The following is a 16705-nucleotide window of genomic DNA, read 5'->3' on the forward strand; positions in this document are numbered from 1 at the left end:
GGCTCCTCCGTCCATGGGATTTTCCAGGCAAGAGTACTGGAGTGGGGTGCCATTGCCTTCTCCCAAGTTGTGATATATGAACTTCCTTGCGGCATGTGGGATCTAGTTCCCTGACCAGGGGTCAAACCCAGACTCCCTGCATTGGGAGCTCAGAGTCTTAGCCACCGGACCACTAGGGAAGTCCTGACCCTGGCCATTTTTGTGGCTGCCTCCTGGTGCAGGAAACTCCTCAGGCAGCAGCCATGGTGAGGTATATCGGGGCAGAGAATGTGCACAGAAGTAGGTGTACTGGGTTGCTTTCAGGGGAACATGCCAGGATGCAGTAACCAAGGGTGAGGTCTGAGGCCTCTTTGAGGGAGGTGTGCTTACATGAGTGTGCATGTGTGTGTGCATATGCACAGCATACGTGTGGATAATCAAAAAGGTCAGCAAGAAAGTGGGAGGTCAAAGTGCCTGAAGAGCCAAGGGAACCAGGACATCTGGATAACATTACCTGATTGGTTTGATTCTATTCATTCATAGAATCAGTAAGTACTCAGTGGAGCCCCCCCCAAAGCCAAACTAAATGCTAGGCCTTGGGATATGAAGATGAATCAGACCCAGGCACTTGCAGTCTTAACTGAGGAGCCAGGCAGTAAAATGAAGAATTTCAGTACCTTGTGATAAGTGCTAGAACAGCCGTCTGTATATGGTACCCAAAGCAGTCACCTTTGCCTAAGGCAGGCAGGAAGACCACCCCGAGGCAAAACTGAGCAGTGGTTCAAAGGATGAGGGTGTTAGTTGGTGGTAGGGGAATGGGGTAGGGGAGACCACGGAAGGGTGTTCTATGTAGAGGGAATAGCGGCTATGAAACCCTATACACCGGTTAAGGAACCTTGAGCAGACCTAATGATGGAAACATGAATGAGCTGATGGGGCACAAAACAATTTTGTTTACAAATGATCTGATCAGTGGAAATAAGCAACACCAGGGCTGGAAATTTGTGTGCCTTAGTCTCTGCTAGGGTCCCAAAGCCTAGAGCAGTGCTTGGGACCCTGTTGGATACATCATGAATGAATAAACCAAGGTGGCTCAGTGGTAAAGAAAGCAGGAGATGCTGGTTAGATCCCTGAGTCAGGAAGATCTCCTAGAGAAGGAAATGGCAACCTACTCCAGTATTCTTGTCTGGAAAATCCCATGAAGAGAGGAGCCTGGTGAGCTACAGCCCATGGGGTGGCAAAGAGTTGGATACAACTTAGGGACTAAACAATAACAACAGGGGACTTCTCTGGTGGTCTGGTGGCTAAGACTCCCGTACTCCCAATACAGGGGGCCCGGGTTCCATCCCTGGTCAGGGAACTAGATCTCACGTGCAGCTGTCCAACTAAGACCTCGTGGAACCAAATAAATAAATTAATTATAAATAAGTAAATAAACCGAAGATAGACAGTACCTAGAGTGGATGGTGTGGACAGTCGGCTAAAGCATTTGGGCTTTACCCTGGAGTCAGTGGGGAACCCTTTGGGGGGTTAAAAATTGAAAAGCCACAAGATCTGACCTGGATGGGAGGAAATCACCCTGATAGTGATATGAAGGGTGAAGAGATCAGATTGATGAATCTTAAATTTGGGCACTGTCAATAAAGATCGGGGGTCAGGTTGAAAAAATATTAGATAATTCTATGCCATTAAGAAGTAGCTCTGATTTTAACAATACCCCTGGGAGGCAGGCGTTTCCTCTTTATACAGAGAAGAAAATGGACTCAGCGAGGCGCGGTGACTCGGCCGAAGTCACACAGCCAGTTGGCGGCAAAGCCCGGGGATTCAGTCTGGCCTTTGTGGCGCTGCAGGACCCAGCACACGATGTAGATCTGAGCCAGGCGTGTAGCGGCGGGAACTCGCCCCTTCTACTCAGTAAGTGCGGGAAAGTCCAGCGGATCGCTACTACAAAGAATTGATGCCCACAGATAGGAAGAGGGAAGCGAGGCGCGGAGAAGGAATGTTGGGTCTGGGCGGCCGCCGTAGGAGCTGTGCTCTCATCTCCATGGCAACAGCGAGAAGCGGCGGGAGGCCTCTGGGCGGTGCAGCCGCCACGGCGGATTGGAGCGGGAAAGACGCGGAATCCGTGACCTGCCTGTGGCCCCGAGGGCGCAGGTGATGGGGTTAGGTCGGTGGAGGGAGCCCGGGGTTTAGGGAAAAACGGAGGGTCGGGCTGGGGCCTTCGAAGAAGGTGCTGTCCCATACCCGCGATCCTCACTGTTCGGACCAGAGACCATCGTTGGGCCTCAGTTTCCCCAAAGGGGAAATGGGAGGAGGAGAACGGGCACCCGAGCCCAATGGCCCCTCTCAGTCATTGAGGCCCAGGACTTTCTCTCCCCTGCAGCTCCTGGACTGACCGGCAGTGTCCTGCCCCATGGACGTGAGTCTTAGGCCCCGTACTCCTCTCTGGCGCGGTCCCCTCGGCACCCCTAACTTACCCTGACGTTGCCTTCCTTGGCGCCTGGACTGGAGCTCTTTACCCAACATAGACCCTTCCAGCTCAGGACAAGAGCTGTGAGACAGAAAGAGTGCAGGGGTGGCCTTGCCAAGGCAGGGCACTCCACACTCTGGCAAGATGAGGAGTTAGGAAATCAAGGAGGAAAAGCATCCCAGGAAAAAGGAACAGCGTGGGCAGAGACGTGGATGTGAAAGAGAGGCCAGGGAATTGCCAGGACTTCAGTATGGCTGGAGTATAATGGAGGACAGAGGGAGAGGCAGGCAGGGCTAGACTAGAGCCTTTGTCACTGAGATAAGAAGTTTGGACCGAGTCAGTGGGAGCCACTGATGGACTGTCAGGGAGGGAGGGATACTCAAGGACAGCTGGTATGGAAAGGAGCCTAACTGCAGAGTGCAAGACAGAGGCCAGTACTGTGGGCTGAAGGGTGGTAGAGTAGTCCAACGGAAACAGAGACAAGAGGTCTGTTTGGAGAGGCATTCTGAAAGGAAGAGCGATAAGTCTTGGAAAAGTCTAGAATGACCAACAGGTCTCTGATGGCGCTGAAATGGGGATGACGAGAGAAAAGGCAGGGTTGGGGACAAGACGAAGATGAAGATGTTAGTTGCTATCGTGTCCGACTCTTTGCGACCCCATGAACTGTAGCCCACCAGGCCCCTCTGTCCATAGGATTTCCCAGGCAGGAATACTGGAGCATGCTGCTATGTCCTTCTCCAGGGGCTCTTCCTGGCCCAGACAGTGTAGCCCTATTACTCTCTCCGCACCACATGGTGGCTGTTCCTCCCTGTTTCCCAGCTACCTCCTGTGTCCCTCCTGGTGTTTCCGTGTCCCCACAGCCCTTCCACGTCTCGTCACCCTTTCTTCCTGTGCTGTCCAGGCCTCCTCTAGCCCGTGGAATCCAACCCCGGCTCCCGTCAGCGGCCCCTCCCTGCTGCTCCCCATCCCGGCCATCGTCGTGCTCTCCGTGGGCATCTATCTGTTGCTGTTGGGTCTTGTGCTGCTGACCAGGCACTGCCTGCTGGTGAGGGGCCTGGTGGGGGCTGGAGGGTGGGCCCTGACAGGGGAAGAGGTCAGCCTGTCCCCCCATTTGCAGGCTCTTACCCTGAGACACCTTTGCCATTTAGTCTCCATATCGGCCTCTCACCTGGGCCAGGAGACCCTCTTCTCCTCTCCCCAGCTGAATCTTCTCTGGCTCCTCTCTCCAAAACCGAGACTCAGCTGTCCCTCCCAACCCGCCACCTGGCCGGGATCCTGAGCGGTGCCCTCTCCTAGGCCCAAGGCTGCTGCACAGACTGCAGCTCTCCCTGCAGGAAGCAAGGCGCCTCCAGGCCCCAAGACTGTTGCCAGACCTGCGCCGAAGCCTGTGACTTCCCCCTGCCCAGCCCAGCCCGCTACTTGGATGCCTGCTGCCCCCAGCCCGCCGAAGCTGTGAGTTCTCGTCCTGGCCCCTGGCCCCTGAGTCCTGATCCTGGTACTCTCAGTGCATTCGTTTTTTTTTTCTTTTTCGGTTCAACAAAATTTATTACGGAGCACCTATTCTAGGCCAGGCCTAGTTCCAGGTACTGGGTCAGGTGGAGACAGGCGAAAACAACAACATATCAGATATTTTCTGGTAACGAAAGCTACTTGGAGAAAGAAGAACAGGGCAGTAGCTGGAGAAGGGTGACCTATGTAACATGCAGGGCATACTGCGACCTCTGAAAATGGTAGTTAAAGCAGACAGAGCTCCTTCTGTTCTTGGAGTGAGTACAATGTTCTAGATACTGTGCAACTTCATTAACAACCTCCAGAGCTGGGTATTTTTAAAACTCTTATGTACATATGTTTTTTGATTACAAAGTATACATGTAGAAATACATAGAAAGTACAAGTTACTTTATAAGCCAGCCCGCTAACCAAGGTTACTATGTTTGGTGTGTGTCCCTTATATACTAATACACATACAGTGATATCACTGTTGTATTTCACTGTGGGTAAAAATGTATGCCACAGGGACTTCCTTGGTGGTCCAGTGGCTAAGACTGCACTCCCAATGCAGGGGGCCCAGGTTCGATCCCTGGTCAGAGAACTAGATCTCACATGCCACAGCTAAGACCTGGTGCAACCAAATAAATCTTTTTTACAAAATGTATGCCACACCTACTATTTCCTCCCAACTGCCACTTGCCCTTTTTAACCTGACATCACACCTTGGCTACCCGTCCATGCTTTTAACCTCCTTTTGCAGGGGGCATAACTTGGCTCAGGGGCATTTAGTTGCTTCTTCAGTGTTCCACAGGACAGTCTCGCAGAGCAACTTGCTCCATCGTGTGTTGAAACAGAACCTTCAGGGAGAAGCCTGGCTCACAGAGGACAGGCTGTTTTTGCATTTGTGGCTTTAAAGATGTTAAGTGTCACTGACCACCTTCCTAGGCCATGCTTATTTTGGGCTCAGAGATTTAGACAGCAAAGCTCCTGCCCTTGAAATGGGGACCTTCTCTAGGGAGGTAAGAGTGAGGGGAAAAGCCCAAGCAGAACTTGGGCAGACTGCAGTTGCAAATTCCTGCAAGAAGTTTTGAGTTTCAAAATCAATTGCAGGGCAAGGAGTTCTCCTCTTTCAGATATAATCTGCTTCTGATTTCTCAGGAGTAGCGCAGAGACGAGGCCCAGGGCTTGGGCTCCAGGGATCAAGGGGAAAAAGGAGAAGACCCTGGGTCCTCCAACCTCCTATTTTACAGAAAATGCTTATTTACAAATGATTTCTTGTTCCCTGCCCTGGGGACCCCACTCCCTTCACCTTCTGTCTGTAGGAAGGGAGTGGTCAAGGGCTTCTCCTCCTCCCTGAGAATGAGGTGTGCTGTCTGGAGGGACTGACTCCTCTCACTGCCCCCTCCAGGGCTGCGGGGCATCCAAGTCAGGAGAACTACAGGGCCTGATCCTACCCAGCTTCTGCCAGAGCCAGGACAGGTTCTAGAATAATGAATGGTGGGGTGGGGTCATTCCATCCTTGGGCTGTCTTTCCACAAAGCACAGTAAGGCCTCTGTATTCTTCAGTTTCCTTATGGTACCAAAAGCAATTGCAAATATTCCAAAGCCTTTGCCTCTCACAGCTGTAGAAGTTGGGGCACACAGAGGCCTCAAGCCGGGCCAAGACAAAAACCCAGGTTTCTCTTTCTCTCTATGGGAGAAACTCAACTGCGCTACATCTTTCACAAGTGTGTCATGAGGGCCTAATTCATTCGTTCATTTATTTATCCACTTACCAAAGAGTTGAGACTTCCCTAGTGGCTCAGACAATAAAGAATCCACCTGCAATGAAGGAGACCTAGATTCAATCCCTGGGTTGGGAAGATCCCCTGGAGAAAGGGAATGGCTACCCACTTCAGTATTCTTGCCTGGAGAATTCCATAGGCAGAGGAGCCTGGCAGGCTACAGTCCACCGGGTCGCAAAGAGTCGGACATAACTGAGAGACTAACACTTCACACTACCAAAGACTTCTGAAGTTACTGTTGAAGAACTGTGCTGGGCCCTGGGGGTGCAGTGGAAACAAGATAGGTGTGGCCCTAACCTTCATGGGGCTTACATTCCTGCAAAGGACAGAGAGAAATAAGTAGGCAGTGACATTCGAGTGTGAGAAATGATGCAATCCGGGACAGTTCTGGTTCTTAAGCGCCGGGTGTGATCAAAAGCAGGGATGAGACTTAAACAGAAAGCCAGGCATCCGGGCCCCATACCCAGTAGATTTGGAATGAGATTGAAATTTGCGAATCTTTAGCAAGTTCTTACATGGCAGACACATACACCAGGGTTAGAGTGCAGGGTTAGAGTGCAACATATGTATTCATCATACTGCTCAAGGGTGAGAGCTGTGACCAGAAGAGCTCCCCTTGGTGAGAACTCACTGTGTACCAGGCACCATGCTTCATGCCTTCCACTGATTCCCCAAGTGACCCTGTGAAGGAGGTGTTCTACTTCCTAAATCCATTTCAGAGATGAGAAAAGTGTGTGTGTGTGTTAATTGCTCAGTTGTGTCCGACTCTTTGCGACCCCATGGACTGTAGCCTGCCAGGTTCTTCTGTCCGTGGAATTCTCCAGGTAAGAATACTGGAGTGGGCTGCCATTCCCTTCTCCAAGAGATGAGAAAACTGAGGGTCAAATCACAAATCGGCCAAACCTGGGCCTGAATTAGATTCAAACCCCGAGCTCCAAACAGTAACGGTGGCTGGCCTTTACAACCCCAGAGTGAAAGAAATCAGAGTGAAAAACTAGAGAAATACGAGGGTTAACGGTCATGCAGAGCCCTTGTTTAAAAAGGGCTTAAAAAGCAGGTTCCTTGCAGAAGCCACAGGGCTGCCGGCGAGAGTCGAAATATCCATTAGCTAGTTCTTAATGACTAGAGCCAAACCCTGCCAGGGGGCCAGAGCCAAGAAATGCTTTTAATACCCTTTCCTCTGAGATGAGGGCAGTGTGGCCTCTCTCAGCCCCCAGTTCTGCACACAGATTGATGGTGCAGTCCTCCAAAATTCCACAGAGCTGACTTCAGCCCAGAGCAGGACTCCCCAGAGACGCCCCCAAACCACACCCCATCACACACAAGGAAGCCGCCTCGCTCTCTCCCCTCCGCCATGATATACTTCTGCTTCCTCCTAGAGAATTCTTTTGGCAGGGGCCAATGCACCCTCCCCTCACCGGAGCCCCTAGTGATATCTGATCTCACCAGTCATCTGACACCGCACCCCAAAACCTAAGCTCTTCTAAAGGTCATTTCCCTATTCCTGGCTTGGCCCGGAGTCTGATTGAGCTGTGCAACTGTGACTGTCACTAGCCCTGCCTCAGGCCTCAAGGAGCCAATCTTCTGTCACCCATCCTGGGTGTGACCCACTCCAGCCACTTGGCCTGACTCCAGTCCATGCCTGGAGCAGTGGCAGATCGTCCGTGTCCCACGGCAGGAGAGGAGTGGATTGGAGCAGACCGGTTCTCCCTTCCTGTCTCTAAGGACATGCTGTTCCTATTCCATGAGAGGCAGACTTTCTGCCTCCCCTCTTCTTTGCCTAGAGGGAAAAATGACATGCTTTGATTGATTCATTCATTCAACGTTCATTTGTATTTCAGGCACCTGCTGAGCCTGAGTCCCCTGGTAGGTCAGTGGAGATAGAAGGTGAATTGTCCCTGCCTTAGGCAAGCTTGAAAGAAGTTGGTATTCACCGCCCTGGGAAGCAGTGGGATCAAAGCGGGATCTCAGGGCTAGAAGCAGGCAGGCCCAGACCTATCCCAGCCCCCTTCCCTAGTTAATATATTCCTTTGCATGATCACTCCCTCTCTGAACCTTCATTTCCTCTTTTGTAAGGAGGCCCTCTACTCAAGATTCTGATAAAGAAATGTGACTCCCTTTAAATAGTAAAAAAAAATTAAATATGAAAATTACCATTTTTCAGGAAAACTAGAAAGACTTTTTAAAATCATTCATGGACACAGTCTGTGCCTGGCACAGAGTAGGTGCTCAGAAATGGAGGGTGAATGACAGCCAGCTTGGTCTCAGGCCAAGAAAGAAATCCACAAAACCAGCAGGTGGTTTTCATCATAGAGTGTGTGTGCTTTCCCTGTCTTAATGACTTGCAATTGTATGAGGTCGTAAGGGTATAGAACCATCTCTGAGCTGAACATTGGGGTGTAAGGGTGGGGCCAGGGCTAACTGATCTCTGGTCCTCAGTCTCCTCATCTATAAGATGGGAAGAAAGAAAGGATGTGCATGCATGCTAAATTGCTTTAGTCGGGTCTGACTCTTTGCTTCCCCATGGACTATATAGCCTGCCAGGCTCCTCTGTTCATGGGATTCTCCAGGCAAAAATACTGGAGTGGGTTGCCATGCCCCCCTCCAGGGGCTCTTCTCAACCCAGGGATGGAACTCGAGTGTCCAGAGTCTCCTGCGTCTCCTGCACTGGGAAGCAGATTCTTTACCACTAGTGCCAACTGGGAAGCCTAGAAGAAATGACCTCCCCCACAAATGGCTTCTTCCAGCTCCTTCCAGTTGTTAGGAACATTGCCTCCTGGCTAATTTCTCAACATCACAAGGAGCTGATTTGTTCCCATGAGTGGTGGATGGTACCCTCTGATCCACTGGGCAAGTGGGACTTTCCAGGCCTCTCTGTTCCCTTCTCCCTTGAAAAGGAAACAGCTCCAGGCTTTGGTCCCCCTCCCTCGCCCACCTCCCTCACCCCACCCTCCTCTCCCGCAGGACTGGGCCCCTCGCTGCCCTCACTGCTGCCCGCTCTGCGACTGTGCCTGCGCGTGCCAACTTCCTGACTGCCAGAGCCTCAACTGCCTTTGCTTTGAGATCAAGCTCCGATGACGATCCCGGGTCCTTGCTCTTTGGAGAGTGGCCAGCCCCCAGGGGCCACAGGCCCTGTTCCCTGAGGGGACTCAGGACACCTTTCTCCAGGCCATTGGAACCACAAATGGCCTGCCCAGCTCACCGACCTGGGAACCAGCAGTGGAGAGCCTGGCTCCCTGCAGAGCGGGACTCACAGAGCCCTTGGCGAGCAGGACAGCAGCCCCTTTGCAGGGCCAGAAGAGAGAGGGGCTGGTGCTCCAGCAGGTCCCCCTGCCCTTGACTCCCTCTCCCCAAGTAACTGATCATATTTGAAGGTGAGGTTGGGGGACACTGCTCACCATCCAGAGCATGGGACAAACTTGAGCCTTGACTATCAGGATGTAGGGTTACCCCAGGCACACCCTGTCCATGGACTCTTGGTTATTTTGAGGTGTGAGTGTAGTGCCTGCCTGTGTGCTCTGCCTCTGAAGAATCAGGACAGCCCGTGTGAGGCCCAGAGTCAGGGGAGGGGGTATCTGAGGAGGAGGCAAGGAAGGCCACAGGTCTGAGTCCTCTTACCCCTCCTTCCTTCCTCACAGATCGCTGTCCAGAGATTTATTTCTCTCGACAGCCTGTTGAGGGCCTCAGTCTGGATTTCCAAGGAAGAAATCTCTGAAGTACCGGTGAGTGGGCAGGGGGCCCTTCCCCCCACCCCCAAAATAGGCAGGCCCACAAGCTTCTTCCCCATCCTTCACTTTAGGCCCCACGCTGGCCTGAATGTCAGGGGCTTCAGGTTTCCCTAAATATAGGTCCCTGCCAGGGGATCTATGGCGAGCAAAGGGCAGGGGTCACCGGAGAAGGTCGGTTGGGGGGAGGGGGTAGCTGCCTTATAACCCAGCCCGGGCGGGGCCTGGCTCACTCGCTGCTGACCAGGCTCGCCCGCTCCTTTGGCTTCCTCCTCACAGGTGGGCACCAGTCGGACGGAGCAGGGTTGGAGTTGGGCTGAAGGCTCCGGGATTTAAGAGGGGAGACCCGCCCGGCCGGTAGGATGGGGAGGCTCAGAAAGGATCTGGGAGGCCGACAGCCGGGGACGGATTTGATTTTGGAGAGGGAAGTCGGCGCCAGGGAATTTTGCAAGGACTCTGGTCTCACATCCCCAGACTTGCTCGGGCCGAGTGGCGGCCCGAGCGGGTTCCCGCCGGGTCCGGCTTCCGCGGGAGGGCGGCGGGCGCGTGCGCACTCGCGGGCCACGTTGGCTCTCCCGATCCCGGGAGCCGGACCTGCCGGGATGGAGCGCGGACGCGGCGGGGATACCCGCCGGGCGGGACACCCGGAACTGCCGCCGGCTCGCGCTCCGGGAGCCTGCCCGCGCCGCCCTCTCCTGAGCCGGGGCGGGCAGTCGCCGGGCCCCTGCATTCGGTTACAATGTGACACTCGCTGCCTCAGTGCCGCCGGAAGCTGGGGCTGCCCCGGGCCGCCCGATAGGCCTGCGGGAGGGAAGCTGAGCTTCGCTGTTTTCGGGCTCTGCCACCCGCTTTTCCTCCGACCCCACCCCATTCTCATCTCCTCCGGGGCCCAAAAATCGGCTGAGTCACGGCGCCCCGAAGCACGCCAGGAGGAGGGGAGGGGGGTCGGGAGAGGAGAGGAGGGAGGGGAGGGCCCTGGCGACCCGCGGGATGTGGCCCGAGTCACGTCCGAGGGGGAACGAGGGGGAAGGGCTCGGGTTCTCGCCGGACAGTCCCCGCCCAAGCGCCGCCTCCCGGCTTCGCCTTTCGGGGGCGGCCTTTCGCACACTTCCTCGCCTGCCATTGGACGCCTGGGCGCCTCCGGCCCCCTGCAAAGGGAAAAACCCGGCGGGGGGCGGAGCGGTGCCTTTATAAGGCCGGGAACCACCTCCTGCCCGCCTGCCCCTGCGCCCCGCCTCGGGAGTAGAATAGGCTGCGTTCCTTTTGGAACGCGCCGCCGAACCAGAGTCCTGGTGACGATTGCCGCGTTCGCCCCCTCAGTCCACTCCGCCAGCCCTCCACCGCTGCGCCCCGCCAGCCCGCCCCTTTCCTGTGCCAGGTGAGCGCCTCTCGCCACGTGCGAAGGTCAGGGAGGGGGTCGTGGAGAAGGATCCCGGGGGCAGACGCGGGGCAGACGCGGGTCGGGCGTCCGCACGGAGCCCCCCAACGCGGCCCCAGCATCTTCCTCCTCCGCCACCACCCACACATTTGCTCCCAGCCGGGCCTCCCGGACTCTTCCAGCCTGAGTTCCCTGGGTTTGCTGCGCAACGCAGCGACCGCTCCGCGCGCTGAGTCACAGCGGGGAGGAAGGAAGCCAGGCGAGATGAAGGGCCGTTCCTCGCACCCCTTTTCTTGTTAGGACTCCGGGTGCAAAGATGATGGCCCCTTTGCCTCTGCAGGGATCCTAGGAGGCATCGAGGGGTGGGAGCCAGCTCATTTACTGCCTCAGGGTTCCCAAAAGCGGGTGGTTGGTCCCTGTCCTGGGAGACGGGTGCCCCTGGCCAGGAGGGGAAATCCCTTGGCAGCGCATGAGGCCCCATTAACACTTTCCCTATCTTTCCTTATCGGGTGACCTTGATTCTGAGCCTGGAACAGCTGCAGCCGCGGAGCAGACAGGAGCATTTTCAGGGGAAGGGGTGGGGCGCTTGCCTCTCCTCCACGTTCTCTTACCCTGCATGAGCAGTGAGGGCAACCCTCACTCCTTTCCTCCCCCCACCCCCACCCCGGGCTAAGGCTTCCTCCGCCGCCCTTTTCTGGGCTTCCGAGGACCACCCCATACCACCACTTTTTTCCTGACATCCTCCCCCACCTTGGGGGGAGCAGCCTGACCTTGGGGTGTCCTTGAGGCAATGGAGCCTGGGCCAGCCCTGGGATCTCAGGTGGATTGGAAGGAACACTCTTATCGTAGCCAAAGATCTGAGTTCTAATCTCAGATCAGGCCCTTGGGTTGCTGTGTGGCTTGAAACACAGCCTTTTCCCCTTCTCTGGCTTCTTACAGATGAGGACGTTGGGCCTTCTGCCTTCGGCACAACTTCTAATTCCAAAATACTCCGGTTTGGTTTTGCTTCCAGGCAAGGTGACCCCCATGGCACAGCGCAAGCCAGAAGGGTCCAGCTTCCACATGACCTGCCTGTCCATGGCTCTGGCCTATTCCTTTAGGCCAGATGCCAATATACAACCCCACCCTCAGCTGGGTAACACCCAGAAACAAACAGAGTTAGGAAAGGTACAGGAGGCAGGCCTACTATAGGGAAGTTGGGTGTAAGGGAGAGCCTGGGGCAGGAAGTGACCCGAAACCTGCCGGGAGTTGGGCAGGGGAGGTAGGGAGCCTTTCCACTGACCTCCAGGCAAGGGGCCCTGCTGGTTGGGAGACCAGGGGAAGACTCCACTAACTAGCCTTCCCCCATGTGTCTCCTCCGCCCAGGCACTGACAGGCACCATGCCCCACCAATACCCAGCACTCACCCCGGAGCAGAAGAAGGAGCTCTGTGACATCGCTCACCGGATTGTGGCTCCGGGCAAGGGCATCCTGGCCGCAGATGAGTCCACCGGTGCGGGCAGGGCACAGGGGGAGGAGGGTCCGGGGTGGGGTTGAAGGGCTGACCCCTTTAATTCCCATGTGATGCTTTCCTCCAGGGAGCATTGCCAAGCGACTGCAGTCCATTGGCACCGAGAACACTGAGGAGAACCGGCGCTTCTACCGCCAACTGCTGCTGACTGCCGACGACCGCGTGAATCCCTGCATCGGGGGCGTCATCCTCTTCCACGAGACGCTGTACCAGAAGGCCGATGATGGGCGTCCCTTCCCCCAAGTTATCAAAGCCAAGGGCGGCGTCGTGGGCATCAAGGTGAGGGGGCTAGGCCTTGGGGTGGGAGATGTGAGACGAATGTGCATGTGCTAAGTCGCTTCAGTCATGTCCGACTCTTTGCAATCCTATGGACCATGGCCCACAGCTTCCTCTGTCCATGGGATTCTCCAGGCGAGAATACTGGAGTGGGTTATCATGTCCTCCTCCGGGTGATCTTTCCCACCCAGGGATTGAACCTGCTGCGTCTTTTGTGTCTCCTGCATTGGCAGGCGGGTTCTTTACCACTAGCACCACCTGGGAAGCCCAGTGAGATGGATGAGGGGCAAGGAAATCCAGGATAACAGGCAGGGGTCGTGGTGGGGATGAACTGGGTGGGGAGACTTGGGTGGAGTCTGCCCTGATCGCCTCCAAATTGTGTGTAAGAAGCCAGTAACTTATGGGACTTGCTTGGCATTTTAATCTTTGTGATTTTAAAAGCCACAGGTTATGTTTATACTATTGAAAAACCAGAAGCTCAAGGCCATGAAGTGTTTTGCTCACACTTAGTAAATGGTAGAATTCAAGCTTATCTGTGTGTATCTTGCCTCTTGGGACCAGATACCATGGCTAAGTGAAACACTGGCAAACCAGGAAGGATACTTGAGAGATGAAGTAAAGCTGGGACAGGGTGGGGCTACAGAGGAGAAAAAGGCTATAGAGCAAGAGTTTTTGTTGTTTTTTAAATACTATTTATCTGCTGCGCTCGGTCTTCATTGCGACACACGGAATCTTCCATCCTCGTTGCGGAACACAGGTTCTTTAGTTGCGGCGTGTGAGATCTAGTTCCCTGATCAAAGATTGAAAAAAGGGCACCAGAGACCACCTCCCATCTTATCTTGTTGCCCTCCACCCCCGCAGGTAGACAAAGGTGTGGTGCCCCTGGCAGGAACAAATGGCGAGACGACCACCCAAGGTGAGAACCGCTTAGCTCCTGGCCCTACCAACCAGCCCACCCTGGTCAGTACCCCTCTGGGTGCCCAGGCCATGTGGGAGCCACCTGCCCCCTCCGCTGGCTGGCTCTGACCCCTCCATCCCCTCTTCAGGGCTGGATGGGCTGTCGGAGCGCTGTGCCCAGTATAAGAAGGACGGAGCTGACTTTGCCAAGTGGCGTTGCGTGCTGAAGATCGGGGAGCACACCCCTTCTTCCCTTGCCATCATGGAAAACGCCAACGTCCTGGCGCGTTACGCCAGCATCTGCCAGCAGGTGGGCCTGTAGGTCCCCAGCAGGCCACGTCCCACCTAATTCCATTCCAGTGTGGCAGCTGGCCTGCCACCCACCTGCCAGCTTACCCCAAGGCTCCGAATCCTCACCAAGCTCCAGGCTTGCGTCCACGAAGGGCTCTGCAAACAGAAGGGCAGAAGAGGGATTATGTGGGTGGATCTGTGGAGACAGCTAATCTCCTCCGATCTGTTTTGAAGTGGGGAGGGCTGTGTAGCCAGGAGTCCTGGGGATAAGATCTTGGTGAATAGCTGTGGAGGGCTGGAGGTGGGGCTCTGGGTTAGGAGGCCTCACTGCTACCCTTCCCTCACCCTGCAGAATGGCATTGTGCCCATCGTGGAGCCCGAGATCCTCCCTGATGGGGACCATGACTTGAAACGCTGTCAGTATGTAACCGAGAAGGTAGGTGGCCTGCCTGCCTGGGCAGTGAGGTGGGCTAGGGAGCTGGGCCGGGGCCCCTGGGGTGACCCTCGTCCCCCAACTCCACCTCACCCCACTTCGGTCCCACCCTGCTGTAGGTGCTGGCTGCTGTCTACAAGGCTCTGAGTGACCACCACATCTACCTGGAAGGCACCTTGCTGAAGCCCAATATGGTAACCCCAGGCCACGCCTGCACCCAGAAATATTCTCACGAGGAGATTGCCATGGCAACTGTCACAGCGCTGCGCCGCACAGTGCCCCCCGCTGTCCCTGGTGAGACCCATTCCTCATCTTGACCTCTGGGAGGTAGATGGACTTAGCCGTGATCCTTGTGCCCATGTGGTCTTGATTTTCAGGTCAGCTTCTAGGGCCTCCTTCCAGTCCCCTGGGTTGCTTGACTACAACCCCTCTCCCCATGTCACCCCCTCATTCTACAGGGATCACTTTCCTGTCCGGAGGCCAGAGTGAGGAGGAAGCATCCATCAACCTCAACGCCATCAACAAGTGCCCCCTGCTGAAGCCGTGGGCCCTGACCTTCTCTTATGGCCGAGCCCTGCAGGCCTCTGCCCTGAAGGCCTGGGGTGGAAAGAAGGAGAACCTGAAGGCTGCCCAGGAAGAATACGTCAAGCGAGCCCTGGTAAGGATGGGTCAGGAGGCGGGCAGGGTGCTGGGGTGGATGGGATTCTGAGAAGGGACCTTCTCACTCTGGCTCCTCTCCCCTCTTAGGCCAACAGCCTTGCCTGCCAAGGAAAGTACACCCCAAGTGGTAAGGCAGGGGCTGCAGCCAGCGAGTCCCTCTTCATCTCTAACCACGCCTACTAAGCCGACGTGTTCTAAGGCTGCCCCCTCAACACTCCAGGCCCCGTCCCCTCCCACACTCACTCTTGAAGAAGGGGGGGGGGGTTCATCTGGGGCTCCAGGCTGCTCTTTCCCGTCACTCTTGCCTCCTTGTGACATTGGTGCCTGGTGTTGTCTGTGTACGCTAACTCCACCGTTTCCAGCCTACTGCCAATAAACAGCTATTTAAGGGGGAATCTGGTGTGCATGTCTGTGGTCTCTAGGGCAGGGGAGGCCTGGGGGAGGTGGCAGAACTCAGAGAAGAGCCCTTGCTTTATGTTCTTCTTTCTGGAGCAGAAAAGTGGGTGAAGGAGATGGGCTCCTTTAGTACTCTGTTTGATGCTTACCCGGGACTTCATGAGAAAAGCTTGTGGATTTTCTTCCAACTAGCTAGTGCTCTGCTCCTTCTACCAGCAGCATCTGATAAGGCCTTTACAGTTAGGAAGTGTGTGTGTAACTGCCATTCTTAGGAGGCTGCAGCCTCAGCCTCAGTTTTAGGCCCAGAACTCATAGGTATAGAAGGCCCCTGTGACATACACAAAAAAATAGCCACTGACAAAAAGTAAGCTGTCCTGAATCTGTAAACTGGGCAACATGATAAGTATTCTGTAGGAATAGGCTATTATTCCCAATTCTCCCTTAGGACATCTTTCTGGGAAATTTATTGATTGAAACAAGATTATGAATGCATATCTTTAATGCTGTTGAGCTCATCAGTCTTCCCATCTTTAAAAGGAGAAGGGCTGACTTCTGAGCTGTGGAACCCCTTGAAGAACCTGGGATCCTAACACCCACATCAACAACACAGACACACAAATGTGTACCAACAGAACTGTGGCGCTCAGGTTCCAGGTTAAGAATTGAACCTCTGTGGCTTCTGCATTCAATGCAGCCAGAATGAGGGTCCTGCACTTACCCTATGTCATGCCAGGAACCCTTGCCCATTCACCCAGGCTGTGGAGTACACTTACGACATCAGATCTTTTCAGGTATTAAAGATTCTAGTAATAGCCAGGGACTGCATTAGTCCTGCCACTGCCCAAATTTCCTGATGTGAACTCTATCCTGTCTGAGCTCCACTCTAGAGGAAGAAAAAAAATTTTCATCTTTTTGATCTCTGCGCCTACTGAAGCCCTATAGAGTCATCTACATAGAAACCTAGCACCTCCTGGGAGTTAAGAACTTTGTCCTTTCCTTTTCTCTGCACGTTTGCATCTGTTGCCTCCATCCAAAACCGAACTGTATCTAGTGTCCCTTCAAATCCGCCAGCTGTACCTAGCCTCACTCAGCTCTCTGTGAAACAGTCTGAAGTAAAGCAAATAAAAATTGAGGGGCCATAGAAGATAGCAAAATGGACATTCCAAAAGGCCTCTAGCACCAAGAAGTTTGTTTAAAGACCAGTCACTTCCTCTGCCTGCAGCAAGAAACTAGGGAAGCAGAGGACTTAAAATGCCAGTATAAGGTGTTTTTATTATAACGACAACATGAACACCAGAAAGAGTAAGTGGCAGAAGGTGAAGAAATTAGAACTCAGGACACAGCTTCCTGGGTTCAAATCAACTTTGATTCAAATCCAGAGTTCTTAGATATGCAACTGTGAACAAGTTACTTAA

At 54.4% G+C, this 16705-nt stretch overlaps 2 protein-coding genes across 9 annotated transcripts; both read left to right on the forward strand.

The window, feature by feature from the left end:
• The first annotated feature begins 1709 nt into the window (after positions 1-1709).
• Positions 1710-11993, forward strand: LOC147345173 (uncharacterized). Of its 4 annotated transcripts, none has more exons than XM_086375067.1 (8): positions 1710-1893; positions 2363-2398; positions 3351-3494; positions 3746-3901; positions 8689-9098; positions 9363-9446; positions 9729-9806; positions 11840-11993. In XM_086375067.1, exons 2-5 carry the CDS (start codon positions 2393-2395, stop codon positions 8800-8802), a joined length of 420 nt encoding a protein of 139 aa, XP_086231193.1. In that variant the 5' UTR covers positions 1710-1893; positions 2363-2392; the 3' UTR covers positions 8803-9098; positions 9363-9446; positions 9729-9806; positions 11840-11993. The 4 variants fall into 4 exon arrangements, with proteins under 4 accessions (XP_086231193.1, XP_086231192.1, XP_086231191.1 ...); XM_086375066.1 differs by lacking the exon at positions 1710-1893 and adding an exon at positions 2035-2146 and having other exon boundaries at positions 11767-11993; XM_086375065.1 differs by lacking the exon at positions 1710-1893 and adding an exon at positions 2035-2133.
• On the forward strand, positions 9681-15289 carry ALDOA (aldolase, fructose-bisphosphate A). Of its 5 annotated transcripts, XM_086375042.1 has the most exons (10): positions 9681-9806; positions 11840-11994; positions 12193-12319; positions 12405-12616; positions 13475-13529; positions 13660-13820; positions 14154-14237; positions 14354-14528; positions 14693-14892; positions 14982-15289. In XM_086375042.1, the coding sequence occupies exons 2-10, from the start codon at positions 11854-11856 to the stop codon at positions 15075-15077; spliced, it is 1251 nt and encodes a 416-aa protein (XP_086231168.1). In that variant the 5' UTR covers positions 9681-9806; positions 11840-11853; the 3' UTR covers positions 15078-15289. The 5 variants fall into 5 exon arrangements, with proteins under 5 accessions (XP_086231168.1, XP_086231170.1, XP_086231171.1 ...); XM_086375044.1 differs by lacking the exon at positions 11840-11994 and having other exon boundaries at positions 9681-10827; XM_086375045.1 differs by lacking the exon at positions 11840-11994.
• The last annotated feature ends 1416 nt before the right edge of the window (positions 15290-16705 follow it).

Source organism: Bos grunniens, chromosome 25, assembly GCF_055505025.1.
Source record: "Bos grunniens cultivar Pamir isolate PY7600 chromosome 25, Bosgru_T2T1.0, whole genome shotgun sequence".
In the NCBI taxonomy this organism is placed as follows: domain Eukaryota; kingdom Metazoa; phylum Chordata; class Mammalia; order Artiodactyla; family Bovidae; genus Bos; species Bos grunniens.

Excerpts from the sequence above, each read along its gene's own strand:
- LOC147345173 (XM_086375064.1), top strand. The coding sequence starts at position 3,108 with ATGAACTGTAGCCCACCAGGCCCCTCTGTCCATAGGATTTCCCAGGCA. Across the intron at positions 3,495-3,745 it reads TGACCAGGCACTGCCTGCTG|GCCCAAGGCTGCTGCACAGA; the intron begins GTGAGGGGCCTG and ends GCCCTCTCCTAG. Across the intron at positions 3,902-8,688 it reads GCCCCCAGCCCGCCGAAGCT|GACTGGGCCCCTCGCTGCCC; the intron begins GTGAGTTCTCGT and ends CCTCTCCCGCAG.
- ALDOA (XM_086375041.1), top strand. The coding sequence starts at position 11,767 with ATGAGGACGTTGGGCCTTCTGCCTTCGGCACAACTTCTAATTCCAAAA. Across the intron at positions 13,530-13,659 it reads TGGCGAGACGACCACCCAAG|GGCTGGATGGGCTGTCGGAG; the intron begins GTGAGAACCGCT and ends TCCCCTCTTCAG. Across the intron at positions 14,529-14,692 it reads AGTGCCCCCCGCTGTCCCTG|GGATCACTTTCCTGTCCGGA; the intron begins GTGAGACCCATT and ends CTCATTCTACAG.